This window comes from Numida meleagris, chromosome 1, assembly GCF_002078875.1.
Source record: "Numida meleagris isolate 19003 breed g44 Domestic line chromosome 1, NumMel1.0, whole genome shotgun sequence".
Lineage (NCBI taxonomy): Eukaryota > Metazoa > Chordata > Aves > Galliformes > Numididae > Numida > Numida meleagris.
Window position 1 is genome coordinate 110,152,474 of NC_034409.1, and position 27,920 is coordinate 110,180,393.

General features: G+C 35.6%; 1 protein-coding gene across 2 annotated transcripts in view; it reads right to left on the minus strand.

Moving 5' to 3' along the window:
- The window catches only part of USP9X (ubiquitin specific peptidase 9, X-linked), a 98,649-nt gene that overhangs the window by 38,952 nt on the left and 31,777 nt on the right, over positions 1–27,920 (minus strand). For both annotated transcript variants that reach the window (XM_021407605.1, XM_021407596.1), the window contains exons 5-18: positions 25,894–26,006; positions 24,912–25,130; positions 23,742–23,857; positions 23,245–23,496; positions 23,030–23,168; positions 21,301–21,453; positions 16,736–16,840; positions 15,171–15,377; positions 14,177–14,313; positions 10,641–10,774; positions 5,976–6,063; positions 4,150–4,492; positions 3,020–3,115; positions 1,399–1,610 (exon numbers count right to left, since the gene is read on the minus strand). In XM_021407605.1, coding sequence (XP_021263280.1) covers positions 1,399–1,610; positions 3,020–3,115; positions 4,150–4,492; positions 5,976–6,063; positions 10,641–10,774; positions 14,177–14,313; positions 15,171–15,377; positions 16,736–16,840; positions 21,301–21,453; positions 23,030–23,168; positions 23,245–23,496; positions 23,742–23,857; positions 24,912–25,130; positions 25,894–26,006 — 2,314 coding nt within the window. The remainder of the gene's footprint in view (positions 1–1,398; positions 1,611–3,019; positions 3,116–4,149; positions 4,493–5,975; positions 6,064–10,640; positions 10,775–14,176; positions 14,314–15,170; positions 15,378–16,735; positions 16,841–21,300; positions 21,454–23,029; positions 23,169–23,244; positions 23,497–23,741; positions 23,858–24,911; positions 25,131–25,893; positions 26,007–27,920) is intronic.

Below are 27,920 nucleotides of genomic sequence, written 5' to 3' on the forward strand. Positions count from 1 at the left end.
ATCAAAAGGAAATAAAGTGCAATCAAACTGGAAACTTTGTTTTGTTCTTTTAGTAACAGTACAGTTAATAGAAGAGTTTTAAAAATACTAAGATGAGAAAAAGCCATCAGGTCATCAAGTCTTAATGCCTTCTGTCAAGAGGTTTTAGAAGTTCTATATCAGAACTCTGCTCATAAAAATCACAATGCTTTAAAAAATTACAGGTTAAAAAAGGAAGAAATATTTTCACAATACGAGCGACCACACTTCGTACAATAGGGTATCTACTAGGGAATGTGTGTCCAGATAACCCCAAACTAATCCCACACAACAAAAAAAGGCAAAAATTTCTCCTAAGAGCTTCTCGCTAGCAAGACCTATGAAAAAATTAGTCTAATCACATAGGCAGCCCATATAAACAAGATGCATCTGCAATAAACAGCAGAACAAGGGTCTTGGCTAATCAACATATACAGCAAAAATGCTGTAGAAGAAATACAATTACTGCTGCAGCAGGAAGAAACAGGATCTCTTAATTTTCTCGGCAAGAAATGTATTCAAAGTAAGAAGGGTGACAACAGACCCCCACCACTACTAAAATTACATTAACCACATCATAGATCTGAGGCAATCTCAGTGTATTTCCTTATGTCTTTTTGAGAATTTCTTCCCACATGCAGCATATACTAACATTGGAACAGTGAAGGAGTCGTCTCTTCTGCTTTCCTCTCCAATGAAATAAGTTGTTTGTGAAAATATCTGCACAACATCAGATTAAATCTCTTCCCTATTCTTTGTATAGAAGACAGAGTTCGGGAAGGAATAGCCAGGATTTCAGTTTTTACTCAAGGACTTACTTTACAAACAGAAGAGTGAAAATATACAGAAAATGTATATGCTGTACAAGTGCCATTCTACTCCTCCCCTTTTAATGGGAAACATATAGAGTATTTCATTTAGTGTCTCTAAATTTAAGCTTGCAAAGCAAGACCAACATCTCTAAACAGCTGTGGAAGCAAGATACATGTTCACAACTTATTTTTGTATGACAACACTATGAAAAACAATGAGGGTTGACCCGAGCTAACTTAAAGGAAGGTACTGCTTTTGCGTTAACTATTTGAAAAATAAAAACATCCTAAACAATTGAGCCACTAGGTATACTGTGCCAGTTATAGAACAAAACACCAGAAACCATGTTATTCTCAGGTCTCTTGTTCCCTTAACGCATAGCAGAAGGCCTGCATTTGCATGATCCTTCAAATATTTTTTTTAAACTACAGATCAGAATTTAGTACGAAGAGAACAGTCGAATGCACTCCAACAGAAAACCTTTACAATATAAAGTCGCAAAGATGTTCATAATATTTTAGTTTTTTAAGAGAAATCAAAATTAAAGTAGTGCATTTTCACACGTACCTTGACATAGGTAGAATAGTTCTTTCTTCATGGTAGTCACTGTCACATTCGTTTATATACTCTCTTAAAACAGTCAACACTCTCACCATTCGTATTGCTTCTTGTCTTGCACAATTAATACTATCCTTATCTCCATCCAACACGCATAAGGTATCATAGGAGGCTTTGAGACGATCAAAACAGGACTGAATGAAGTCTTCATGAATCACTACCTAAATACATAAAAATTGTCATAATTACAAGAAATGCTAAAAAACTTTCACCTGGATAATCAAATCATGGAAGTAATAGAACATGTAAGTAACTCTATAAAGTTGTTTTATTTCATGTTAGAATAAGCTCCCATTGATAATGAGCTCTAACTTCACGTGCACTTCAAAAAAACTTGCACAGGTCACTGGTAGCTCTTACTGTAGAGTGCAAATCTGCACTTCAATAGAAAAAGTAGAAGTCTGTACAGAGAACACTAAATTGGACTTTTTCCAGTTCTTTAGATTTCACTAAAGGATATTGAGCTGATAATGTAGGATAGGCTAACTTTCTTTACACTTATTAAGAGTGAACACTGAACATTTACACATCAGCAGAACATTTATTGTGTGATTTAAAATATAAATTCTCAGTAACTTCTTTTCCTGTATAAACTTACAGACTTTAAGCTAGATTCAGTATAGAGGCAGCTGCAGCACATTTTTTCCTTCTGCTTGATTCCTAACACAAGATCACCTTGCACCTGCCCTAGACTGACATGCAACCTATAGTATCACTGCAGAAGTTCTGCAAAAGTTTCCAGGTGTAAGAAAAGGATTTCTACTGCAGATTACATTACATCATAGCCATGGCAGTAAAGCCAATCCAGTATTCACTTTTCTTGGCAGCAACTCAGGAGCAGAGGAGTTACCAGCACACTGAAGCACAGCACTTGCATGTATGTTAAATAAATCCAACATTTCCTGGAAGTGTCAGATATAATCACTTGCAGACGGACAGATCTATGCATGCTTACTGAGTTTTCAGCCACCACAGCAAGATATGGCTTGCATGGCTGTAAGTGCACCACCTACAGCAGCTTTGTTCTATGTTCTATCCATCAGACTGGCAGCACCAAAGACTATATAAAAAGTTTTTCTGAGGACAAATAATGAGAATTTTAAGAAATACAACTGGCAGGCTACCAACTGGAGATTGCCTGGACAATATTCCCCCACAAATTTGTGAAATCCCAACAGTTTACCTCCCCTGACCTTTCAGAAACTCATTATCTCTTCTCTCTCTCTCTCCATCGAAATGTATCTCCCAGCAAAAATTAATAGAGGGAGAATATATCTGATTTGCTGGAGTTCAGCCTGACAATTATATGGGACACCGTGATCCTTTGAAAGGGACAAGACAAAAATATTAGACTAGCTTGTGACAACACTCAACATATCTAGCTAACAAACATGCTGGTGCTCTTAATTCTGTATCTGAACAGAATAGGACAGCTGGACTCCTGAGTATACTTTTCAAAACATGGAAACTATTCCGTTTTCAAACTTTCAAGTATAAAATTAATACTGCACTGAACTTTACTACTGTTTTTTTTTTTCCTATCATATCATAATGCATATTATAAACTTACCTGATTAACTTGTAACCTTGGACCAAGGTTAGTATAGATCTCTTTAAGAAGATCAATTGCTCTATTTGCGATGTCATCATTTCCCTGAATCACAACCTAGCATAGTAAAAAACAAACCAACCAACCAACAAACATTAGAACATGCTACAACTTTCCGGTATAAAATTTAAAAGCAAAATGGCTACATACAAGCATCTTGACACAACAGTAGCCTAACTTATAAAACTTACATATGACTAAAATTCTTAGTTACATACAACCAATATGAACTATATGAGTTAACTGTGTAAGAGTCAAAATTAAGAAATTAGTACTTCAAGGGAGTTCACAACAAAAGCTGATGTTTCTATAAACAGAATGAAAGTAGACTTCATATATTCACTTTCACACACTTTTAACCGTTATAACGATGAGTATGATGATTAAAAATCCTAAGCATTCAACAAGCCACAGCCAAAATTATCGAAGGCTCTTGTTTTATAAACAGCACATTGTCCAAAACACAGCCATGATGATCATGCCCCAGCATGCTACTGTGGGTTCTATGCAGCTCTTCAATACTACAAAGACTGAAAACAACTAGGCATCAAATTTATGTTTTTCACTACTAGATTTGGCAAGTTTCAGAAAGCTTTTACACAAAAATTACAATGCTTCCACTGAAAAGCTATTACCATGTTTAGGCAAAAGCTTGTGGATACAAGAGAAAACCAGTCATCACTCAGACTAATCTGGAATCACTCCAGTTTACCATACTAGAAGAAAGGAAATCAAGAAGCTTATGAAGCACATAAAATGAAGTGAAGGTGTGTGGTGTGGGTTACAGAGAGGGAAAGAGAGACCTACAGACAATTCACCAGGAATGATCCTTTCTTCCTAAACAGCATAGGCAAACTTTTCATCTCACGTGCCTGCACAAACCCTCAAGTTCATTGAGCCGCCTGCAAAGCCATCAATTTACTTACCCGCTAGAAATACAGCAGAGCCAATGCCTATGTATTTAATTTGAAAAATAAGCTCTGTAATTTCAGTCTGTAACTAATAAATGACACGTTCTTGAAAATACGTATAAAAAAACAGAGAAAGACTTTAACTGCCAATCTTTCAGATATTTCCCCCAGTTAACTTACCCTCCAAAGGTAGTCTAATCCTATTAATTCCAGATCATCCATCATATAGGCTCGTCTCTTTGCTACTAGCTTTCCTTCTCGACAGTTCACAGCTTTGAAGAAACGTTCAAAACATTTCATTCCATTTTCTGTTAATAGGGAAGGATCCAGCTGAAGCACATTATTTTCAAAGAAGTCCTTATTAATGTCAGGGTCTAAGTCTGGTTCATCCCCCATTAGTTTGGAATACCATTTAAAACAGGCTTCGCGATCACAAAGATAAACAGCATTTTCAGCTAAACACTTCCATATTTGCTTCGCCTGAGGGGCACAGAGCCACAGCTGACCATCCTTCAATAAAAATCTTGAGCAAAACAAAGAGACAATTAACAGCACTGTCTAATTGACATCTGGAGTTAAAATTCAATAAGAAATACAAGCAAAAAGTTGACTATTTTATACACACACAACATCAATCAGTCAATGAAAGTACGATCCTGAAAACTTTATGTCATCAGCCCTCTCATAGTTAGTCCCATGATTTCTTAGCAAAAGTCTGCAGGCATCAAAACATCATATTCCAAATAAGAAAGGAATAAAATTAGACAAAAATAGTTTACAGAAAAGTACCAGGCATTTTAAACATACTATATAAAAATGTGCATTTCCCAAGGTAAACAATTCAGTTTAAAAGTCAGGTCACATCGTAAGAAATTATTTCTGCAGTCATTAGTGAGTACTTTAGCACTCACTTCATCAAAATCACAAAAGGAGGGATCAATTACATGGAATAGAATGAGAAGCAGAAGTCAGAAATGAAAAAAACCCTAGTTCTAAGTTTTTCCTTTGTGTTAAATTATTATTAAAGAACTACTAAAAACTTTAATTAGAAAGGTTAATACTAAGAATGTTTCAGGAAAAACACAGGATAATCAAAGTTGTTCAGAATAATTTTTTTGATTCAAGATCTTTTTTATGTGAAAGAAAACAGGGACCAGAATTCGCTATCTACATATTTTACATTTGACACGTCATGAGACATTATTAATTCCTTCACATCAAGAACCAGTGAACTTAAAAGAAGATACAATTTTTAGTGTGATAAATCAAGTTTGCTATGCATATGCTACTGTGTAACTTAAGTGGCTGTTTAACACTTGATTTTAACTCAGAAAAATTACTCTGTAAAGTTTTAAAATATTTCTTAAAATGTTCTTAAAAATAAGTTAAAAAGATTTCACAACTCGACAGTTCATATAATTTTACTTGTCTGAACATTAGAACAGAGTAAAAAAAAAAGTTGCAAGAACGCCTGCAAAGCATCAACAGACTGCAGCTCTGTCATGAGCAGAGATCCTTTGCTTTTTATTTCATTCAAAGAGCTGCTATTAGAAAGTCATTGAAGTAATTTTTTGTCTATTCCTCCTAAGGCTGACAACCTAGCATCAGCATGTCAGTTTATGACCATGGACTTAGATTTTTTAGATTACAACAAACACGGACACATCTTTGGAGTTATTTAAATTTTTCAGGTATGTTATCCTAATAGATACGCAACTGCATCCATGTACACACTGCAGTCAAGTCAGTAGGGTTCTGGACATAGAAATATCCCACAGAGATCTTACTGCAGAATTAAAGTCTTGAATTGCACAGACACTAATAAATTTTAATTCAGTATTCTTATACTAGCATAGAAGTCCTCTGGGAAAAAAATAAAAAACAAAAAAACATTCTTAGTACATTATTGCATCTGAGCTTTGAAAGACAAGAGAAACAACTACCATGACTTTAAGTATTTGAAATATTCCTAGAGATGTCAAGAAAATGAGCAAGTTAAAACTAACCGTAAGAAATTAAGCCGTTCCTGTACTTCTTGCACATGACTGTATCTGCTTCCTGGTCTTACAGTTTGTGGATCATATTCACCATGCTCTGCAAATACAAAAAGTTTTATCAGACAACACATGCCAAGAAGACACGTGGACTCTGAAGGACAGAACATATTTGAAGACTTCATGGCCCGAACATAATCCAAACCAAATATTTTCAAGGAGTAAGAAAGTCATTTTCAGAACTCTGCTAACAGTTAATACACATTCTAAATGGGTATAGGAAAAGATTGCTAAGGATTATCAATAAATACTTAAGAACAGATACATGCGCTCATCATTCGGTATAACTGAAGAATTACAGAATAATTAAGAATCTGCATTCAACTCAATTTTTTCCTTACTTAAATACGTTTTCTTTGGGAAATAAATCAGTTAAAGTAAAAGCATACAAAGCACAGCATTCATATTATCCAGTGCTTTTTCCTAAAGATGCTCTAGTTTCACTACAGAACATCTCTTCCACAGCTTGTTTTACATTGTTAGGGGTTTTCTTCCCCAGAGGAAACCACAACTCCAGCTCTTTAAGACTTTTCTAAGTAGCTATATACATCACAACATATGGAAGAACTAATTGTATGACAAGTTTATTTACTGTAAAGCTTACAAGTATAAAAACAAATCCCTTGCAGCAGAAGTTGCACAATGTGAAAATGATACAATAAATAAATCTTTTTATCTGCAATTTGTCAAATCTCAGAGTAATAACGTTTAGCAAGCAGCTGTTTGCTTCACACAAACAAGTTTGTGTTTTGTTTTTCTCCAGCAGAGATAAAGTCTAGGTATCTCTCAACTTGTTAATACAACAATCTTCTTTAATTCCTCATGAAAACTGAAGAAAACAGCTACATCAAGAACCAGTTGTATTCCCAGAACTTGAGTGCCCTGATCGGGATTTATTGTGAAATACTACTGCATACAGATGTTACCTTCAGAGGCAGAACTTAAAAACATTACATCAATGCAAATTCAGAAAAATATTCCTTTTGTTCAGCAGTTAAGATAATAATTGCTAGTCATAAATTAGATATCATTGGACTTTTGTACATTTTTGAATTCTCCAGAACAGGAAGCACTTCTTTGTCATACGCTTCTATTATAAGCAGGGCACTGATAGTTGACCTGTACTACTAGGAAATATTTCATCATGATACATGTTCAGCATGACATTTCCATTATAAAATAATTATTACTTTACTCCTTATTTGGAAAGTTACACAGATTACATGTAACTAAAACAATCCAGCTGTGGGAGACTTATCACAGTAACATCCACTCATGGTGAAACTGATCTTCAGAACTGAAAATCACCACTTCCTATTGCATCAAGGAAGGAAAAAGAACACAACTCTAACACCTGAAGTGCATCATAAGTGTTTCAAAATTAACAGAAAATAACCATCATAAATACTACACTATATACAATATACAAAAGGTACATTAGCTTAAAAATAAAAGGGAAATTAGAAGACCAGTAGTTAAATGGTAACGACTACAGAAGTGGAAACATTATGTCCACCTTCAAAATCCTAATGAAATGAGCACAAATGAGCAATTACGAAAAGCATGAAAAAATCCTAAATAAAGCATATAAAACTAACAAATAAAATATCTAAGTATTAGAAGTAAGAAACAATTAAGGCAAATCAAGGAACTAAGGAATAATTAAGGAAGTTGTAGAGAAATTAATACTCGTTCAAGTGTGTGTTTAATTTTATTCTTATTGGGGGGGGAGAGTGAATGTCTGGGCTTTTCTTCTGATGAATGTAGATTAATGCATAGAAAAGTGCCAAGAGTGACAGTGATTGAAGAATTCAAGTATTAATAATTGCCCAAAGCCAATATGCAAGTACTTAAGAAAACTGAAAAATGCTGAACTGCAAAAAACAAAAATAAAAATCAGTCTCCACAACTATCCTCCATTCTCAGCTTCTCTCTTGATTTACTTTCTACACTGTGCACCTCACATGGAGTCCAATCACAATCTCCTTAAAAATTCTCTCTACACAGAAGAGCAAACTAATGACCAGTGAAACTACAGATCAAAAAATGGTTGAAAATTCAAGTATAATTAGGCACAAACACATATGGATGATCATATAGCAAAATTTAAATAAATAGTTACATTTCATTCATACAGTTGGATTTTATTTCTTAAATTTCTTTAGAAAACAGAAGATGAAGAACAGGCTCGCAATTTGTTCAACTTTTGAGAAGGTCTTCGATAAACAGTCAAGAAGATGGAACTGTGAGCTAAGATACAACTCATCACTGAGCAAAAAGCAGAAGAAACAGAAAAAAATAAGGCAGGAAGTTTCACACCTCAGGCTTCTGTACAATGCTTAGAGCTCAATGGACTGAAACATGAAAAAGCGAGAGCTGAGCAGCACAAGGAGGACAACCAGGAAGCGCAAGAGGACTGTAAATGGAGAACATCTAACCTAACTGAAATAAATTAAATTATGTCAAGTCCGGCGCTTGCAAAGTTAATGGCAAACAAATTTCAAGTATTAGAATTAAGATCTTCTGCCATTTTTATCAACTCAGCATCTGAACAACATTGTTACTTGTCACTAAGACCTTATTAACCAGTGCAAAAGTAGTACTGAAAATGTCTACATTAGGAAGGGACAGAATGAGCACTGACATAAAATTAATGATATATCATATGGTTACTTAAAAAAAAAAAACAAACAATGCCCTTTTTCAGGATGACAATGCTATACCAGTCACCTTAACTCACAGAGGACTCTGTCAACTTCCCCTTTACTCTTAAGAGTTGGGAGAAGAAGTGAGTTCAGTAGAAAGAGAAAGACAACAGAAAAATCACAGAATCATGGAACAGTTTGAGCTGGAAGGGACCTTAAAAATCATCCAGTTCCAACCACTGCGTCACAGGCAGGGACAGCTCTCACTAGATCAGGCTGCCCAAAGCCCTCTCCCAGCCTGGCCTTGAACACCTCCTGCCAAGGATGAGGCACCCACAGTTTACAGGAAAAAAGAAAAAACAATTTTTACTGTTCCTCTGTTTTTGCTCTTTGATGCAAATGGGAAGAAGTTCCGCGGCAGCTTCACCCCAAGAAAGCACTGTTTACTTGCTTTGTGAGTATGTACCAGTTATACTCTGCACATTTTTAATTCCTACTGTGCCCAAGGTAATTAAATTCCTACTTTATTAAGAGTCATAGCGTGTGCAAGGGGTGAGGTGGGTGGAGCAGGAGAACGGGATGTGTTTTCTGGCAAAAGAAAAAACATCTGCAAGATACTAGCTTAATTTTTCTGACAAAGTCATCGACCATTTGACAGGTAAACATTGTCAAAAACGACCTTTTCATTTCAGAGTAAAACAGTAAAATTAATGGATGACAGTTTATTTATGAATAGCATGTGTAGGCTATTTTTGGACAAACACAAAATTGTACTGGAACATAGCTGCTGATTGTTTCCTTCATAACAATAAGGTTGAACCCTACATTTTCATTGCTGACCAAAGCCAAAGAAAATGGAATTATCCATACAGTTAAGATACAAAAGCTCATTATAAAGAGAATTGTTCTTACATCACTTTTACATAGTTAAACAGCTTACTGTAGTTACACAGAATAACATACATTCTACTCCACCTTCTCAGACAAGATTAAGACACTGCTGCTTGAGAAGAGAATAAAGCATTTAGTATCAGTTACTAATTAGAACAATGTTATATTAATGAAGTAACTTTGATTGGGGCAAACTAAATCAATTCCAGAACTGAAGGTGTGTAGGCAACTCACTTAAGCTTAAGAAAAGACACCCACACACAAAAACACTTTGCAGTGTGCACATATCCTGTTTTCTCTGAACATCAGCACTAAATTCCTATAGAATATACTGTGTTGCTTTTGAGATGCAACTGAAAGCCTGGTAGGATGCTACTCCAGAGCAGAATGGTCCCTAGTTTCAGTCAGAAAAAGAGATGTATGGGGTTAAATTTCCTTCTCTCCATTCCACTAGCTTTGTTTAATACGCAGTACCATGGTGCAGTATCACAGGGAAGGTCCTTGTCCAACATTCTCCTTCATTTCCCTACTTCTACTTCAGTAGCTAGAAAGCTAGCTTCCTTCAAGGATAAGAGTGTAAAATAGTGCAGGGCTGAGTCAAAACTGAAATATAGAAATACTAGCACAATGTGCTACGAAGTACTGCTACTAATAAACACAGTGATAAAGCAGCTACTCAGAAAATGGAACTGCATGGTTAAAACAAACAAACAGAAGTGATTAAAGAACTTCTCAGAGAATACTAAAAAATGCAAAATAGATGCGGAAGAAAATCCAAGACTATTATTAGGACTTCCCACAACAATAACCACTCTAGTCTAAGTAGGGCAAAATGATTATCAATCCACAGAAACAAGAACAGCCACTTCCCCATAACTGCAATTGTGAATTAAAACATTCGCATTTTTAAGATTTTCTTGACCAGTCTGACAACATCCCAAAGGCTATCAAACTCATTAATGTTCCAAATAAACAAATAAACAATAACAGTTACTTCATGACGAGAATCTGCTTTCAAAGCCATTTTCAACTGGAGATGTCACACGCTATTTGTGAGGCTAATTTTTATTTAGAAACTTACCTTTAGCATATTGCCTCATGCTTTCCATATAGGCAGATAGATTTTCTGCAACCAACGTAACTAGGGCATGATTGTGCTGGAGTTGATTGATTAAGTCATGTCGATAAAACACATGGGGACTTCGCTGTGTTTGACTGAAATTAAAATACAAACATGTCAGGAAAGCAGTGAAGATTTGAACTTAACAGTTCATAAATTTATGGAAATTCATGTCTTTAATACAAGTTCCAAGTTTTGATCAAGTATCTACAAAATAAAAGCTTATTTTTCTCTGGCAGTATTTTTTTTGTTTCTCTTCTGACAACAATAGTTTTTACAAGTTATTAGTAACTTAACAAGGATGGCAGAGCTGCAGTATGTATGAAAAAATATCAAAGCATCTGAGCAGCTAAATATGCTGGAGGAAGAATATCTGCATCAAAATCAGAATAGAAATAATTGTCTAGATGTAGCTGTTCTATATAGCAACGATGTACATAATCAGTTTCTTCCACATCTACCTGATATTTTTCACCCAATACTAAAACTATGTCAGCTTTCAGAATGAAAGCTCAATTTTAAGTTTTCTTAAAAAAAAACTGCAGAACTCTACACTTTTTGCTTTCTATGAGTGTCTATTTAGAAAACAGTACAATTGTTGTTACAAACAAAAAAACACAGTTAAATGTAACATTTAGATTAAGAACAGAAACAGTCCAGAAGAAATACCAGAAAAACTAGGTGATTTATTATGAAATTATTCCATAAAAATCTGACCAAAAATGTTGCTCTTAAAGGATATTATCATATTTACTTTGCAAAAGAGAACTGCAAGAGAGAATACATAGTTTGAATCCAAAACCACATGCTATGAACACTATCGAATTCTAGATTGTGGGACTAATCACCCCTGCAGAATAACCTCAAAACGCCTCAGCTCCTCCAGATCTGGGGACTCAGTCTTGTCTGCATGACTAACACCAATTTGCACAGCTCTCCCAAGAGAGAGGAAAAAGCAGCTATTTGTTGTATTGCTTCTCTGCTGATCCCGTAAGTCTGATCAAGAAGAAACATAAACAAGGTTTCAGCACTGTTCTTTCCTTCAGCACTTAAAGTAGACTCCAGAATTAACTGACTAGATTACTGGTAGGAACTCTCATCCCTCCTTGGAAACTTAAGTCTCCACACCATATGACCTACAACACTCTACAGTTATCACCACACCTTTTAAGAACAGTACGGAAGGCAAGAGATCCCAGTCCCAGCTGTTACTGATCTTGCATCTGATACCCACATTTCACTGTAGATGCAACAACAGCTAAACTGATTCATCAGACCAAAGAGCACTGTCAATCTGGGTTTAAAAGAAGTCATTAACAGATATGCAGCCATGTTATCTGCTACCAAGAGAATTTGGCACGCTAAGCAGAGAAATCTTCAAAAGATTTAGTTGCATAACATGCAGAGTTTTCCAGAATACTTTGAAAAAGGCACCACTTAAAACAGAAATTGTGTTAAAAAGCTTAAGCGAAATGAAAGCATAAAGGAAGAAAACAAAGAACTTCATATATACAGAAAGAATATCCTTTGTTTTGGCTGTGAGAAGCTTCCAATTATACTTCATTCCAGCCCTGTCAACTCCCTTTGCTCAGCATAAACTAGCAGTAAAACCGGCAGAAGACTGGATGTCTGTTTTAGCGGCTACCTGGGAGGTCAGCTCTAGACAGAAAGACGCATTTACAAAGGGCAACGTTAAATAACAACTTTGATACTTTGAGAACTACATACGATGGAACAACTAAAGGAACAAGCACAAACAAGAGTGAATATTTTGCTGAATCAAGCTACTGGCATATAAAATCATATTCTCATAATAATATGCGCTTGTATCAATCTCACTAAACATAGCAAAAGGAAAGCATTATCTGCAAAAGAAAAGTAGATCTTCCAAGATGTATTTTCCACTTCCCCCCCCCTCCTCTCAATCACATGCACAAACAGTAAATTTGGACACACACATTCACTTTGCTTAGCAACCAGTTCAAAAAGTTGAAAAATTATAATAGCTAGAGTTATGAGCTATGAGCTGTTGCACAGTATTTGTGAGGAACATGTACATTGCTATTTTAACCATCTGCTGGGATGGAGTCCAAGGCAAGATGATTGTCACCATGCACAGGAAAAAAAGCTGATCTGACACAATTTTTCAAGCTCGCTTTCTACAATTAAAGCAAACTGCACATGAAACTACAGAATTATTCCTTAAGCATCTACAGTTGAGATAATTGATGATGCTTCTGTTGTGACATACTGCTTTACTAATAAGCTGATGAGAGTGAAAAATGGACATGAACAGCAAAACTGTCATCTTCTCACTGTTGTTAAGTGGATATCAAAAGAGAACGTATAGGAAGAAAAATTATTTTCAGATGGATGCCAAAATACTTTGGAAATGCTACTAACAACATGCAATAACTGAACTGCATCTTTCTTTGCTAGAAAACTATTCAGAGTGACAAAGTCCCAACTGCTTAATTTAAATGGATTTATTTTAAAACAGTAAGATTTATTTGCACATATAGCTTGCCTAATAAAATACTGCACATAACTCAGTTTTCAAAGTTGAGAGATCTTCTATAAGACCAATACATGCTATCAAAGATTAAAAACAGATACTAAAAGTGTAAGTAACAGGCTGAAAACAGCAAATTCTACCTTTTAGGTTAAAAAAAACAGTAACCTGAGATCTAATTAATTGTTGCCTTAATGCAGCCACAGAACTCCTAAACTCTTACAGAAAGTCCTACCAATATTCAGTTTATTCTTCCCAACAAGTGATTTTGAAGACGTATCTCATATTGCTAGGATAGATACAGGTCAAACTCAGACTGGTGTACAGGAGGCTCTCCCATTCATCCAACACAGAAGAATACGATGACCAATTGTTTGAACACTAAAAATCAGTCTGCTGAGTAACGAAGCTGACTATTCCTTAATACTAGCAGGTATCCTACCACCAACACAATAATCACTTCCTAATGCTATTGCAACTCTAGTTAAGCTAAACTCCACAAAGAAATGCTATGCGTTTTTGGAATTTAAATGTTGCCAAAGCAATTGTATAACCAATTTGTCACTTTGCTCAACTTCAAAATTTACTACAAGCACTGAAATGATCACTAAAAGAATTTCTATAACGCCAGTGGCATAAGGTAATTTATACTTACTTATGCAACCTTCATACGTTGTGTGCTAATTTCAGTGTTAGGCATAGAAGTCCATAAACAACAGAGAACAAATCCAGTACTTATAGATCAGTCTACCATTCTAAAAGTAAGTAAAAGCATGCTTGAAAGACTTAGCGTTCTTACCGAATGCTATGTGTTTGAATGGTGCCTATACACATTAAAATAAACTCAAGAGCATCTTCAAATACAAATGATTTAACTACAGTTCTCCCTGCCCCTCCTAAAGGAAAAAAAAAACTGCAAAGAATTGCTTCATCCCAACCCTTTCAGCTTATAAGAGACAATACTGTATTTGCATTTGATTCTTACCTCAAGTTTTGTGGTGCTTCACCAAACAAACTGCAAATTTCTCTAATTTGTTTCAGTGCAGGAATGACCCATTTGTCATTTGTGCGAAGCTCTTCTATAAAACGATCTATCCACTGGATCTTTTGTGTATCTCGATCCTTAAAGAACAAGTGTTCGCAATTAAGTGCATCTCAAAAACCATAATCATTCCCCTACTTATTTGCTTCCAACACAGTACTTACAAAGCCATGTAAATACTAGATTGAACTGAGTTCTGAAGCATAAATTCATAAGATAAACCAAACAGGACTGCATGCCAGGAAGATACCAGTGATGCAATCTCTCTGCCTGTAATATTCACCCAAGAACTTACATTCAAGAAAAACTATAGCCAGATAGGATCACTAGATTTAAATTAATTTGCTTTTTTCTTCTTCTTTCACTTATTTCTACTCACCGGTCAGACTAAAGTGCTGCAAAATACCAAGAAACAATAAGGAGCTGTTTCTTAACTAAGGAAATAAAACCTGTCAATGGTTGTCAAAAAAAAAAAAAAAGACTAATAGTTTTCACTGTCTGCTGCTAGGTCTTTTCATAAATAAGGCATGTAAGGACTTACTGAAAAAGCAACAAAATATCACAAAAGAGTTTGAGAAAAAGCAAAGAGAGGGCGAGGACACCTACCTCTCTAATTAAAAAGGTGGGTGGAGAGCTGCTTCTCCTACTTACTTTGATTGGGTTCTTGGCAATTCACATATGGTTATTATAGTATCTTGCCAATTTTACTAGTTGCACGCAAGACAGGAAAACCTCTACTTCACTCTTCAATTAAAGCCCCAACTGTGTTATTTAAAATACATTCTGTAATATTTTAAGAAATGTCTGAATATTTGTAGAATAATACAAATTTCATGATAAGAAACACTTGTTAAATTACTAAACTTATATGTTTCATGGGGGTAAGATGAAACTTTTCGTGATTGATCTCACAACAAAATCATACCAGATTACCCACCTGTGAACAGCTGTAATCTAAGATTTTAATATGGGCACTAAGAGCCTGGTCCATGATATCAACTGGTACATCATCACTGTGAGCCAAATTCCACAAAAGGTTCAGCACTTTGTGTGCCATCACACCATCCTTGTCATCTTCTGCAAGACGACGGATTAACTCAAGTAGCTTCTCACGCTGTTTTTTGCTTGCGTTTGTCCAACTTGCCTAATGAAAGATTTTATTCAATATGAAAACTACACTCATTAATTTCACACGTTGTACTCTGAACTGCAAATATGATGCATAAAATACAAAGATGCAACTATATAAATAGCTTTCAGATTTCTTTCATTAAAAATAAATATAACGTTATTGCAATGCCTAAGTCAAAATTGTTCTTCTAGCATTTACAGATAAGATGTACTCAACTTTGAGACTTTAAGGATCTTTGAATAAACACCACAGATATGCTTGTAAAAATTAACAATACACCACTGACTAGTTCACTAGTAGTCAAAACAGGCTGGACTCAGCTATTTCTTGGAAATGCTTTCACAGAAACCTTGTGCTTATACTTCAACGACTGAATCAAATGTTCTGTGCATTAACTTTTTCTTAAGTGAGATACCAATATAACATCACTTCATATCCATCTCTCAGCATCAGACGTGATGGTTTACACATACAACTTCTTAGCATTTATGTCGAGATCTGGATTACGGAACATTCAGCCTGTTTATCAAACTAGGAGACACTCACTAATTGGAGAACAAATTGAAAATTACTGCAAGACATTTATCTAAAATCAGATAATGTTGTCTGCAAAAGCTGGCTTGCATTTTCTCACCTCCAAAAAATGAAATAGGAGAACAGGCCATGTAGGACTATTACTGGAAGCTTATTTTTAGCATACATTATTCGCTGGCTTTTTATGTAATCTTTCAAGAACAAGTTGTTTTGTGTAATGGTTGCAATCAAATCATTATATGTTTATAAACACTTTACATTATATTCCTGAGACCCTTTTAACCTATGTGTACGTTAACCAGGGTAAAATTACTACTTAAAAAAGGGTAAATGAAGAAGTGGAAAAGGAAGTCCTTCATTTCCTCCTCTACCTGAAGACGGAAAGTAGCAATGCCTGCTAAACTTGAAGAAAGATACTCAAACACGAGGAGAAAAATATTATTTACTACACCACCAACACTTAATAATTTGGAATAAACACGGTAAATTATTAAAGGTAGGTAACTTATTTGGAAAAGTCAATATTCATAGTACTGAAGTAACATTTTGCTATCCTATAGGCCTGTGTGCACATTTTCCGGAAGTGGTTAAATTAGAAAACAAACTCAAGTAGCATCACAAGCTTTTGCTTTAGACAGGAAGCCTCAAAGCAGATATTCAAGATAGTACAGCACAATCTAGCTGATTTAACACATTACAAATTGTTGCTATACATAGTAAGAAGCCTTTTAATGCAAGGAAATTGCCTGTATAAAGTACATGTTGTGACAGAGTCACAAATCTGTATGCAACTTCACAACCCATTTCCTGAATATAGCCAAAACACATGTAGTTACCTTAAAACAATCGAACAAGTGATCAAGCTGTTCAGGAGAGAAATCCCAAGCTAATTTTGCAAGGAGGTCATGTACATTCTTTACAATGGCTTCATGTTTTCCTGCCTGTCAAAAAGACAAAATTCACCAACATTTGTAGCAATCAGTATTAAGTACTAACCCATCCCCTATTGTTTTTACAAGAAGGCCGTCTGAAGAGGCTAGCAAGTATGTCTGATGCTGTGGAAACAGTGTCACAAACTGGTATTGACTTCACTGGAAATCACAGTATTTCCATTTATCTTGTATGCGTAAGTATTCAAGTGCACTGCACAGGCACGAGTATTTATTTGTAACAGGAATACTGCATTGTCACAATATTTATTTTTAAATCATGACAGGACAGTAAAACAAAGTGAATACCTTGTAAGTGTATTTTAATTTACAAAATAACACTTTAACATAGTCTCTTTTTCAAGTATTCAAAACCCACTTCAATGAATTTCACTGAATTTAATCTGTAAGAAATCTTAGTATTTCTGAAATATTTCCTTTGTGCTAGCAGATTCATTAACAACTTGTTAGCAGATAGCATTCTGAAATCAAGCAGAAGCTTGTAACATTATAAAATCTAGCAACTGAACAACTACTGTCAAAGTGCTGAGTAATACAATAGACAGCATTTTAAATTAGAGTTTGGTGTATATCTTAATTTTGACATTTAAGGAGGAAGAAAAAAAATGGCTAGCTGACTTTTAACACTGTGTGAGCCCTCCTACAATTCCCAGTAGGATAATGCAACCCATACTTAAATCTGCACTCAAGAAAAACAACTTCAGACTACATGAAGCAATAGCTGCTTTACTGTAGAAAAAATTTCCTCTAAGCAGAGAATAAAAAACATACCTAGAAAAAAACAACCTTTTGATGTAATTAATCCTGTACAGTATTAAAAATTCATGTATGAGCAGTTCTGAAAACCATTCCCTTCTAAAAGCTCGCATCAGTTATTCACTTTTAAAAAAAACAGAAAATAAACTAATACGCTGTGTCTTAGAAATCTTTATCATGTGCCCTAAATTTACAAAAAAAAGTTGTAATGTTTACTTCTGTATCAGGTAATTAGGGAATTACTAAAACAGTTACACCACTCAATTTTGCAGACATCTACTTTTTTTTCCTCTTTATCAGGCCACTTTGTGGATAAAAAGAAAAATGGACAGCATACAAAACTGAAAGAGCACCTCTAGTATGACATATGAAAGTAGGATGCACTGAGCTGTATAACACAGGAGGAGATAAGGAATCCAGCGCGTGAACTGTGAGCTTCCTGTATGGAAACAGGGAAGCCTATTTCAAGTTCTATTTAAATACTTCAGAGTATCAGTAATGAAGTTTTTATTCCTTGTCCATCTGGACGGATTCCTGCAGCTCAACAGGCTGCAGCTTAATGCTTGCCTTTAGATACTTCAACATTATTCCTCAAACCAAATACACTTTGATTTTGTGAGTGCTCACTTTGTAAGACAATGGAAAACATCAATAAATCTTACGCTGCCTTCTAAAGCCAAAAGTAGCATGCTTTTATTACTTCTCATGAACTACTTATTTTTATTCCTGTTGTATACCGAGATTCTCAGAGCACTTCTGTATCATTAACCATATATTTGCACATGCCTAACCTCTAAACCTAGCCAAAACATAATGGCTCCAGTCTGAAAGTGAAACCACATCAGCACTGCACTGAGTCAGAGCTAAAATAGCCTGCCTGTTATATAAAGCTACCAAGTAAATCAACTCCTCACTACAGACCTTCACGCTCTACCTGCTCTTAGAAGCACTCATTTAATAAGAGCTTATAAACATGTAGTGTAATGAAGATAGGAAAAAATCATTCTATATTACCAGACTTATTCTTACCCTTTTATCTGATTTAATTCCACGGCCAAAGCCACAGTGAAAACATCTACCTGAGTAAGGCCTACTGAATGCAAATTTCAATGGAGAAAAAAAAAAGCTGGACAAGCCTGCAAGTGCACCCTGGCAACTATCTAACAGAAAACAAAAAAAAGAATGAGCAGAGTAAGCCAAGTATTTGAGAGCACAAAAAATTTGTTCCTAAACTTATTTTGCAACTGTTAGAGTGGACTTTCCCTATCTTTTAAGGGTTACACAACATGTTCACACTTTTCTGGAACAGCAAAAGCATGGCTTAAGCTACCTTATCCACACATTCTAATTTTCAGGGGCTCTGAGCAATTATATTTAACCTGCTTGGAAGATTTTTTCCAAGTTTCTGCTACTTTTTCCTAGAGCAGGTGAGACTCTAATAAAGCTAATACAAGCCTACTAATAGTATAGCTACTTTTCTAAGTCTTTCCTACTGCCAAGATAGTCTGGAAACATCTACAGACCTCAAGCTAGAAACAAATAGTATGGTCACAGACCTTAATTCAAATGATCCACACACTCCAAGTTACATTATGTAATTTCCTAAAAGGCATTTGGGGATAACTAGGAAAAAAATTAAAAGAAAGATTTCCTTGCCTGTGCAGTTACTACGATGCCGGAATTGAAGCCTAAAAATTATGAAGTTAATTGAAACACCAGAAATCTGAACAGTCAGCCCTTTACTACACTACTTGTAGTTCCAAGTGCTTTAAAGGTAGCCTAAAAATAACATGTCTGACAGGGACACCTGGATAAATCCATTCAAGTCAAATAATTAGAATTTCAGAAGAGTGTGAACACGAGGAAAGTAGGGATATACAATTACCCAATTCCTGCATTAGCCCTCTGTCTTCAAAACAGGATGTAGCCTTCCTATACTAGAACTGATATAAGGTCTTGTACAATTACGTTAAGAGTTTTACTATCAATTTATTTATGAACAAGAATATATGCCATCACAGAATCATACAGCGGCCTGGGTTGAAAAGGACCTCAAAGATCATCTAGTTTCAACCCCCCTGCTGAGTGCAGGGTCGCCAACCACTAGACCAGGCTGCCCAGAGCCACATCCAGCCTGGCCTTGAATGCCTCCAGGGATGGAGCATCCACAACTTCCCTGGGCAACCTGTTCCAGTGCGTCACCACCCTCTGTGTGAAAAAACATCCTCGTAATATCTAACCTAAATGCTTATTTCTAACCCAAAACTTACCTTTTATTTTCTGACCACTCAACATTTAATAATCATTTTGTCCTTTCCACTGCCCTTTGTGTAAACAAAGTTCATGCAGTACACAACTAGGAAGCCCAGTTTCAATGATCATTTAAGTAAACAAGTGAATATTCCAAAATTTACAAATTTTGGAAAAAAAACCCAACAACCCAATCATTAGAACACACAAATCAAAGAATTTGCTGTTAAATAAGATCTAGAACAGTCATTATTATAAGCCTTACTAAATAGTTCCCTGCTCAGGAAAAATTTATACAACTCTGATGAATTTAGAGAATAACAATACATATTCTTGATGCATTTTAAGAATATTAAATCCTAATTTATATATATATTTTTTTCCATAACTCAGACTTTCCTCAATCTTGAGGGTTCCTGAAGACTTACTAACATAAAAAAAACATTAAAACATATCATTTAGGGCATTATCCAAATGCCTCAAACAATGACAAGCATAGGGCATCAGCAACCCCTCCAGCAAGCCTGTTCCAGTGTTTGACCACCCTTAGGGAAAAGAAATTACTCCTAACGTCCAGTCTGAAATTCCTCTCATACAGCTTTGAGCCATTCTCATGCATCTTGTCACTAGGTACCAGGAAGAAAAGATGAGCACCTCCCTCTCCCACTTGCCCTGCTCAGGAAGGAGAGAGCAATGAGGTCACCCCTCAACTTTTAGAATCATAGAATCCCAGTGCCCTCAGGCTCTGCTCGTAACACAGGACTTCAGCTTTGTCGCCCTCATCTGCATACAGTCAAGTATCTTAATTTTTTTTTAATTTTTAATCTCAGAATTGCACATGACACTCCAATGCAAGGGAGACCAGCATCACCCAGTAACGAACCAGTATTTTCTTTAAACCTCCTCTTGCTATTAACACACTGTAAAAAGCTTTTCTTGTTATCTAAAACATCACCAGCCAGACTTAATTCTGGTTGAGCTGCAAATACAAATCACAGCTCTGTAATCTACCCGTGTGGCCTGACCTTGATTAGTGAGATCATACACTTACTTTTACTGCTTGAATTCCAGGTAGAGACCCGTTTGCCAAGATGGTCTTCTGTCCCACTTACTTGGCTTATGGGACATGGGATTGTCTGATCCTCTACTTCTAAAAGGTTACCCTTAAGAAGTAACCAGCACTTGTGGACCTGAGCCATAAAAGCTGATTCCTAGAGGACACAGCTCTTTGAAGACTTTACATACATGTGTAGTTGACCTCCTTTACCAAACACATTTGAGAAGATAATTCTGACAGAGAATCCCAAAAAAGAACACTACCTGATTTCAGATTTTTCTTAAGTTTTGTCTAATACCAATCGTAAGAAGCACAAGTCATTCTTAGTACATGACACAGAACAAGTTTCCTCCCATTTAGGAAGCAGACTAACAGCTTAATACTTTACCTGCGCAGCCCAAATGTTGTCAAGATCCTGCAAAGTGAGGGCTTTTTCTTTGATGACAAAACGAAGAATCTTCTCTAACTTCTCTACATACTGAGGTTGATGAAGACTATCTCTCAACACAATTGATAAAATATTATTCTGCTGGATCCATTCCTGATTATAAGAAGAAAGTAGTGCCATCTCAAATTACTCAAGTGTCATCAGTAATATTTAAACTAAAAAGAAAAAGTTCAATCTGCTACAGATTAATGTTTTTATACACAATATTCTAATTGGGAGAAGCTAGAAAGATACAGTACAAGAAGGCGTTTATATCTAATTTCCTCTTAAAAAAAGAATCAGTGTTTAAAATAATCCAATGTGCCAGTCATTGTGATATCTTAAAACATTTTTGCTGGCCTATTAAAATCATGAACCCTATGAATAAAAAACATTCAAGCAACTTCAAACTAACAGTCAATGGGAAGTACAGTTAAATCTTCTACTCAAGGAACAAAACTTCTCCATTTCACAATCACTGATATCAAACACAAACTGTTTAAGACACTTCTACCTCAGCTGCTATGTCCTACAGCATACTACACGTTAGCAATGACTGAAGCATAAAAAGCTTGGATTATTTCTGTATTTCCACTTACAGGTATTTTTAATGCCTCTAATTTAATTAGAGGCGAATATTCAAGCAATGTTTAAGTAGATGCATTTTTCCCAGTGGTGTAATTGACTGAAAACAGCATCGTACACCAACTGAAGCAAAGCAGCATTTTGAACATCAAAAAAGAAGTATTCACAAAATGAAACTTTCAAATATCCTTGACTACAGAGGAAAAGCATTCAATCTTGTCTCATGAAATACTTAAATCTAGATGTTTTTATTTAAAAACAGAGGCCCTGTCTGATATGACTAACTATAAGGAATGCGTAAAAAAGAGCATTTCCTGCTATTTTTTGAAAAGGTCAAACCTTGCAATAATTTCTTTCTGCCAGCAGTCCTTCTGCAGATTATAGACCAGTAACAAGCTACAATGTTGAACAGTGCAAAAATAACTTAAAAGTTCCACTTAAAAGATTAAGAGTTAAATTATTAACTTTATATATGGCTCATTTGATTAGTTAGCCACATACACACACAAGCATAGAACAATATCCAAAGTGTATGAATATTAAACAGAATCACAAAGTGGGATGTCTAGAGTTCCCTTTACCAAGGAATACATATTAAAATTTTATTTATTTTTATACCTTTCAACTTCTGAAACATGAAACGCAAAATAATCGCTCAGAATTCTGACCAGAAAAAATTATTTTATGCATAAGCAAAGGACTAGATTCTTATTTAAATTAATATTCATTTTTAGGTTTGGTGTCACTGAAGTGTCAAAAGATGAAATTGATGTGATTCGATTTTTTTCTTTTTAAATACTATATAAAAACCATGCTATTCAAGGATCTCTTTTTAAAGCATGTTTTTAGTAGCACAGAAAATATTTCTTAACAGAAGGTTTAGAACAAATGCAGCAATTTTTAACAGAAAGACTACTATTTAAATGACTTATTACCGTGACGTGATACATATTGTTTAGAATATTACATAGCAAAGTTAGTAGTGTGCAGGCTCCATCATATACAGCTACTTCTGTGCAGGATCCATCATATATAACTACTTCCACAGTTAAAGTGACAAGAAGGAACAGAATCTCCTCAATAATTTACAGTGAAGAGAACTTACTGCCATTCTTTCAGCTGTAAGCCATTCTTCTTCTTCAGGATTACCGTGCCGGTGGGTATAATATGATACACTGGATATTACTTTGTTAACTTCATTTAGTGCATTCATTTTACCATTGAAAGAAGAAATTTGTAACAACCTGTAAGAGAAATTAAATGTAGTTAGCGTGAAACAAATATTAATGACAGCATACCATATTAGGTGTACCATCTTACCTAAGAATCATTTTTAACCTAAATATTTCTAAGTTTTTTACAGTTTCTTCTTGTCCTGGAACTCTTGAAGCTAAGTTCTTTAGAGATTTGATTATCATTGATAAAGCATCATTTTTAGCTTCATTCTTTGCTTCTTTTTTCAGTTCATCATCTGTTAGATTTTCCAAAAATTGTGGAACCATTTCTATAATTGGAAGGAAATATTTCTTCACTGTATGCAATGTTAGAAATTCGTAACATTGTCCAAATGGCCTAGAAGGAAAGGAAAAAAGCAAAGTGCCATAATTAATAGTTGTGTAATATTAAGATAATAAGGAACAATTCATTCTAGAAATTCAAGTCTACTTACAAACACATGAAATTAAAGGGAATTATCTAAAAAAGAGAGGTGGCAAGGGGAGTATTTCAAGAAAACACTATGTTTTACGCTAATTTCATTTTTTTATTTAACACAGTTCAGCTTTTCCAAATATGTAAAACATTCTTTAAAAACTTACTTGATGAGAGCTGCAATTATCTGAACATTCAATGCTGATCCACTCATGAAGCGATCATGCAAGATCTGAAATCCATTTAATGTGCCAAACTTGTTGATAAGATCTACTAGCCAACCCTGCAATATAATAGCCAACGATTACCTGACACTTACAAATAACTATCTAGGATTACTTTTAAGTATCTGTAAGTAATCAATTTACTTAAAAAAAAAAAGTCTTTACACAAGAAATTGTTGGAAGGTAACAGAATTGACAAGGAACTAGTCAACATAGCTTAAATATTCAGTTAAGGAAATACTTAGATATACTACACTTCCCATCATCATAAGAAAAAAACAAATGCTGTATATTAGTTACTCAAGGTAATTTATCAAACATCCACAAATAAAAATGTCTGTATTTCAGGTTTGGCTGGTAAACTTCTACAGCAAATCATCAATTTTGGTATTCTTTTCTGATCCTAGATGTGATAATGCAGCATAAAAACACAGCAAGAACGCAAAATAACATCCTTATTTATAAGACTAGCCATGTAAGGAAGTCCAAGGACACAGAGTTCTTTATCTTCTGTTCTCACATATCAACAGCTAGCAGTTCTATTAAAAAAAAAAAAAGCAGAAAGCAACAAAAATAATTCAGTTAGCTCCTGCATTTGTACCAATGCCGCTTGGAACACAATTCTGAAAAATCCAGACCCAGGGCGTGAAACAGATCACTAACCTGAACCATCAGTTCAGAAAAACAAACAAAACAACAAGGAAAAAAAAACAGAACAAAACTATGCTTGGGATCTATATAAAAAAAAAAAGGAAGACTCCTACATTATTACATAATCCCCTCCTTAAAATACAGCCTCATCCATCACCTGGCAAATACAAACAAGCTTAGCAACACAGTAGGAATGGCATTGCATTAGTTATGCCAGTTTATCACAGAAACACAATACAGTTCAACTGTGGACCAAAGACTGAAAGAGTTATAAGGACAAATGTACATTAAATAATGATTGGAGGTGGAAACCAGCAAAATTTTTTTGGTGATATACAAAAAAAAACCCAAGTATTTCCCACTATGCTCCCCCAGAAACACTTCTCTATGGCTACTGCATAGTTATGTAACACCAGGTAAATAAATATATTCAGTTCTACAGTTCTGAAGAAGCTGTCATACCTTTGGTGAGCGTGGGTCAGGAGGACGTGCATAAAGTTCATCTTCAGCGAGCTGGACTCCTGCAGGAACTGTTTCAGAGGGACGTGTACCATTGTATAGATGGAATTTGCAGTGAGGATTTAAGGCCATGGCAAGAAGTTCAAGAAGGGGAAACCAATCTTGGGACAGCTTGGCCACACAGAGTTCTACTAGTCGATGAGTGTTGTTAATAATACATCTCTATTGAGAAAAAAACCACAACAATATGGCAGGTGACTATTCCAATACAGTCTATAAACTCTGAACCATTTGCAACTAGTAAGCAGAGTTGCATAAGAGTTTTACAACACTGTACTTCAAACTTTGTACCTCTTCCAATAAAGGCTTTGAAAAAACTTCTAACTGCATCCAGCTAAAAATTTACAAAAAAAGACCCAAGTATTTTCATTTGAGACACTTATGAATCACCAATAAACTATCAACTTTTCCCTCTTTCAGCCATTTCTCTCACAGAATTTGCTTATCAAGATCTTCGCAGTTTCTTGTATAGCACATGACCACCTGCCCAAGAGATAGCTTTGAATATTAAAATAGCTGCCACAAACATTCAGAATTTAGTAGGCTGCTAACAGCTTTTACTAAAAAAGCAAGCCTTCTCATCCCAGGATGGACACAAAAATAAGGAGGTCTCTAGACATCTATTCAGAAACAGTCCACTGAACAGGAGTTGCCTTACTGAACATACAAAGTTCAGTTTCTGTCAGCATCATCCCTTGCACTTTATTTCCTTCCAAAAACACCAGAGACAATAAGATGAAAATATAATGACAGAAATATTATTTTTCCACTCAAAAGCCACATGTGAGAACTCTCCAATTTCTCTACTGTGATCATTTCTGAAAATGACATTCAGTCTCTGCAGTCTCCTCACATCACAAATGCAGTCCCCGTTCTTGTTTTAAAATTACTTGTTTTTCAAAAAAAAAAAAAAAAACAAACTCACATGGATTTCAAACTTCCAGCCACTCACTGCCTCATCAGTAAGGATTTTCGTGAAAGATATTGTCAACCCATCTCGAAAAAATCGCTGGCATGCTTCACTTTTGACATCAAGGCCTATTTTAAAATAAAAAAGAAACACACAATTATTGTATATGTAATTTCATTAGTTGTTACATGCACCTACAAACAGTGAAAGTAGTGATTTAGACAAAGGTTTGGTGATCAGATTTTCAGAATTATTTTTAAAAGGGATGCCTTATATGGAGTCAAACATATAAGCTTAAATGTACAAAATAAATGATGAATTGATTTTCTAGTAATGATGCTTCAACAACTGCACTCTCCTCTAGTTAGTTTTTCAATTATTTTAAAAACAACAGTTTTTGTCGTGCTTGTAACACTAGAGGTATAATAGCAAAAGTAAGAATGGTCTTTACTTTTTACTCCTCCATAACACACGCGTTTCACAGAATCACAGCACGGCTGGAGTTGGAAGGGAGCTCTGGAGGTCACAGGGCCCAATCCCTCCTCCAGCAGGGACACCCAAAGCAGGATGCCCAGGCAGCTTTTGAAGATCTTCAAGGAGGACACCCCTCAGCCTCTCTGGGCAGTCTATGCCAGTGCTCCGTCACCTGCACAGTGCACAAGTGCTTCCTGGTGTTCAGATGGAGCCTCCTGTCTTCCAGTCTGTGCCCAGTACCTCTTGTCCTGGGCACCACGGAAAAGCTGCTGGCTCAAGCTTCTTTGTACCTTCCCTTCAGGTACTTATATACACTGAAAAGATTTCCCCAAGCCTTCTTTTCTTCAGGCTAAACAGCCCAAACTCTCTCAGCCTCTCCTCGCAGGAGAGGTGCTCCAGTCCCTTTATAATCTTGGTAGCCATCCACGGAGGCCTTACCAGTATGTCTAGGTCTTTCTTGTACTGAGGGGCCTAGTACTCCAGCTGTGGCCTCTGGGTTCTTTATGTATCAGTAAAATTCAGTGAGCATAGAGGAGAAAGGATAAGACTTGTTCAACTTCCCAGACACAACCTGCAGAATTAAACATGAATACTTTCTTCTGCCACTATCACTTGAAGTAGGGTTTCTTGTAGGTCTGCTGCCAGAACCCAGTGCAACTAGATGCCAGCATTGCCATAAACCTTTCCAATCCAACATGCAGGAAGTTTAAAATTAAGTACAAGTCCTCCATACTTTTCTTTTAGTTATTTAAAATGCTCAAGTCGTTTAGAACCCAGTATAAAACTGTATCTCCCTTTCAAAAGTTCAATTACAAAGACCAAAATAGGACTAAGAGTCAACAGGAGAATATAGCCAATATGTATGAGTACACACTGCAAACAAGAAAAGCCTCTGGGCACGTTAAAGAAAGAAAACTGTGGCCTGCACAGTTTCTCTACAGAACAAGTTTAACATTCAATCAGGTAATTTTAGCATTCAATAAACTCACAGCTCCCAGATTCACAAGAATTGCTGTCTTCTTTTTCTCCTCCTCCACCCTTAACTTATTAATGATACTTCCTGACAGCGAAGTTCCACTGGCTTTGAAGGACTGATTTGGCTTATCAAAGTAAAGGTCTTCATAGTCACAAATAACTGTATAACAGAAGTTCCTTTCAAAAATATCTGTCCTGCATGTTATTACATCCCACAAAAACTTCCCAAACTCTTAGAACAGTGCTTGTCAACCTATATGTTTATGGAGGGTGCAGCTCTCAAGCAGCTTGAGTAGAACAAGAATCTTTGGAAAGCCATGTTGAGACCTCTGCCAGCACCCTCTCTTTTACCACACCCAGAGGTATATGACACACACTGTGTAGCCAAGTATCAAAAACTCCACATTAACTTCCTATGTAGCTCACAGTCTGGATGGCTGATACCCCTACACTATGAAGTATTAAGACCACTAATGAAAGGCCATAAACCACAATGACAAAATGACAAAAAGAGAACACAAGAGATGGACGCTGCCTAAAACTTTGGCATTTGCGGTAAACAAAGAATTTCACAAACTCAAGGGTGTAAATTT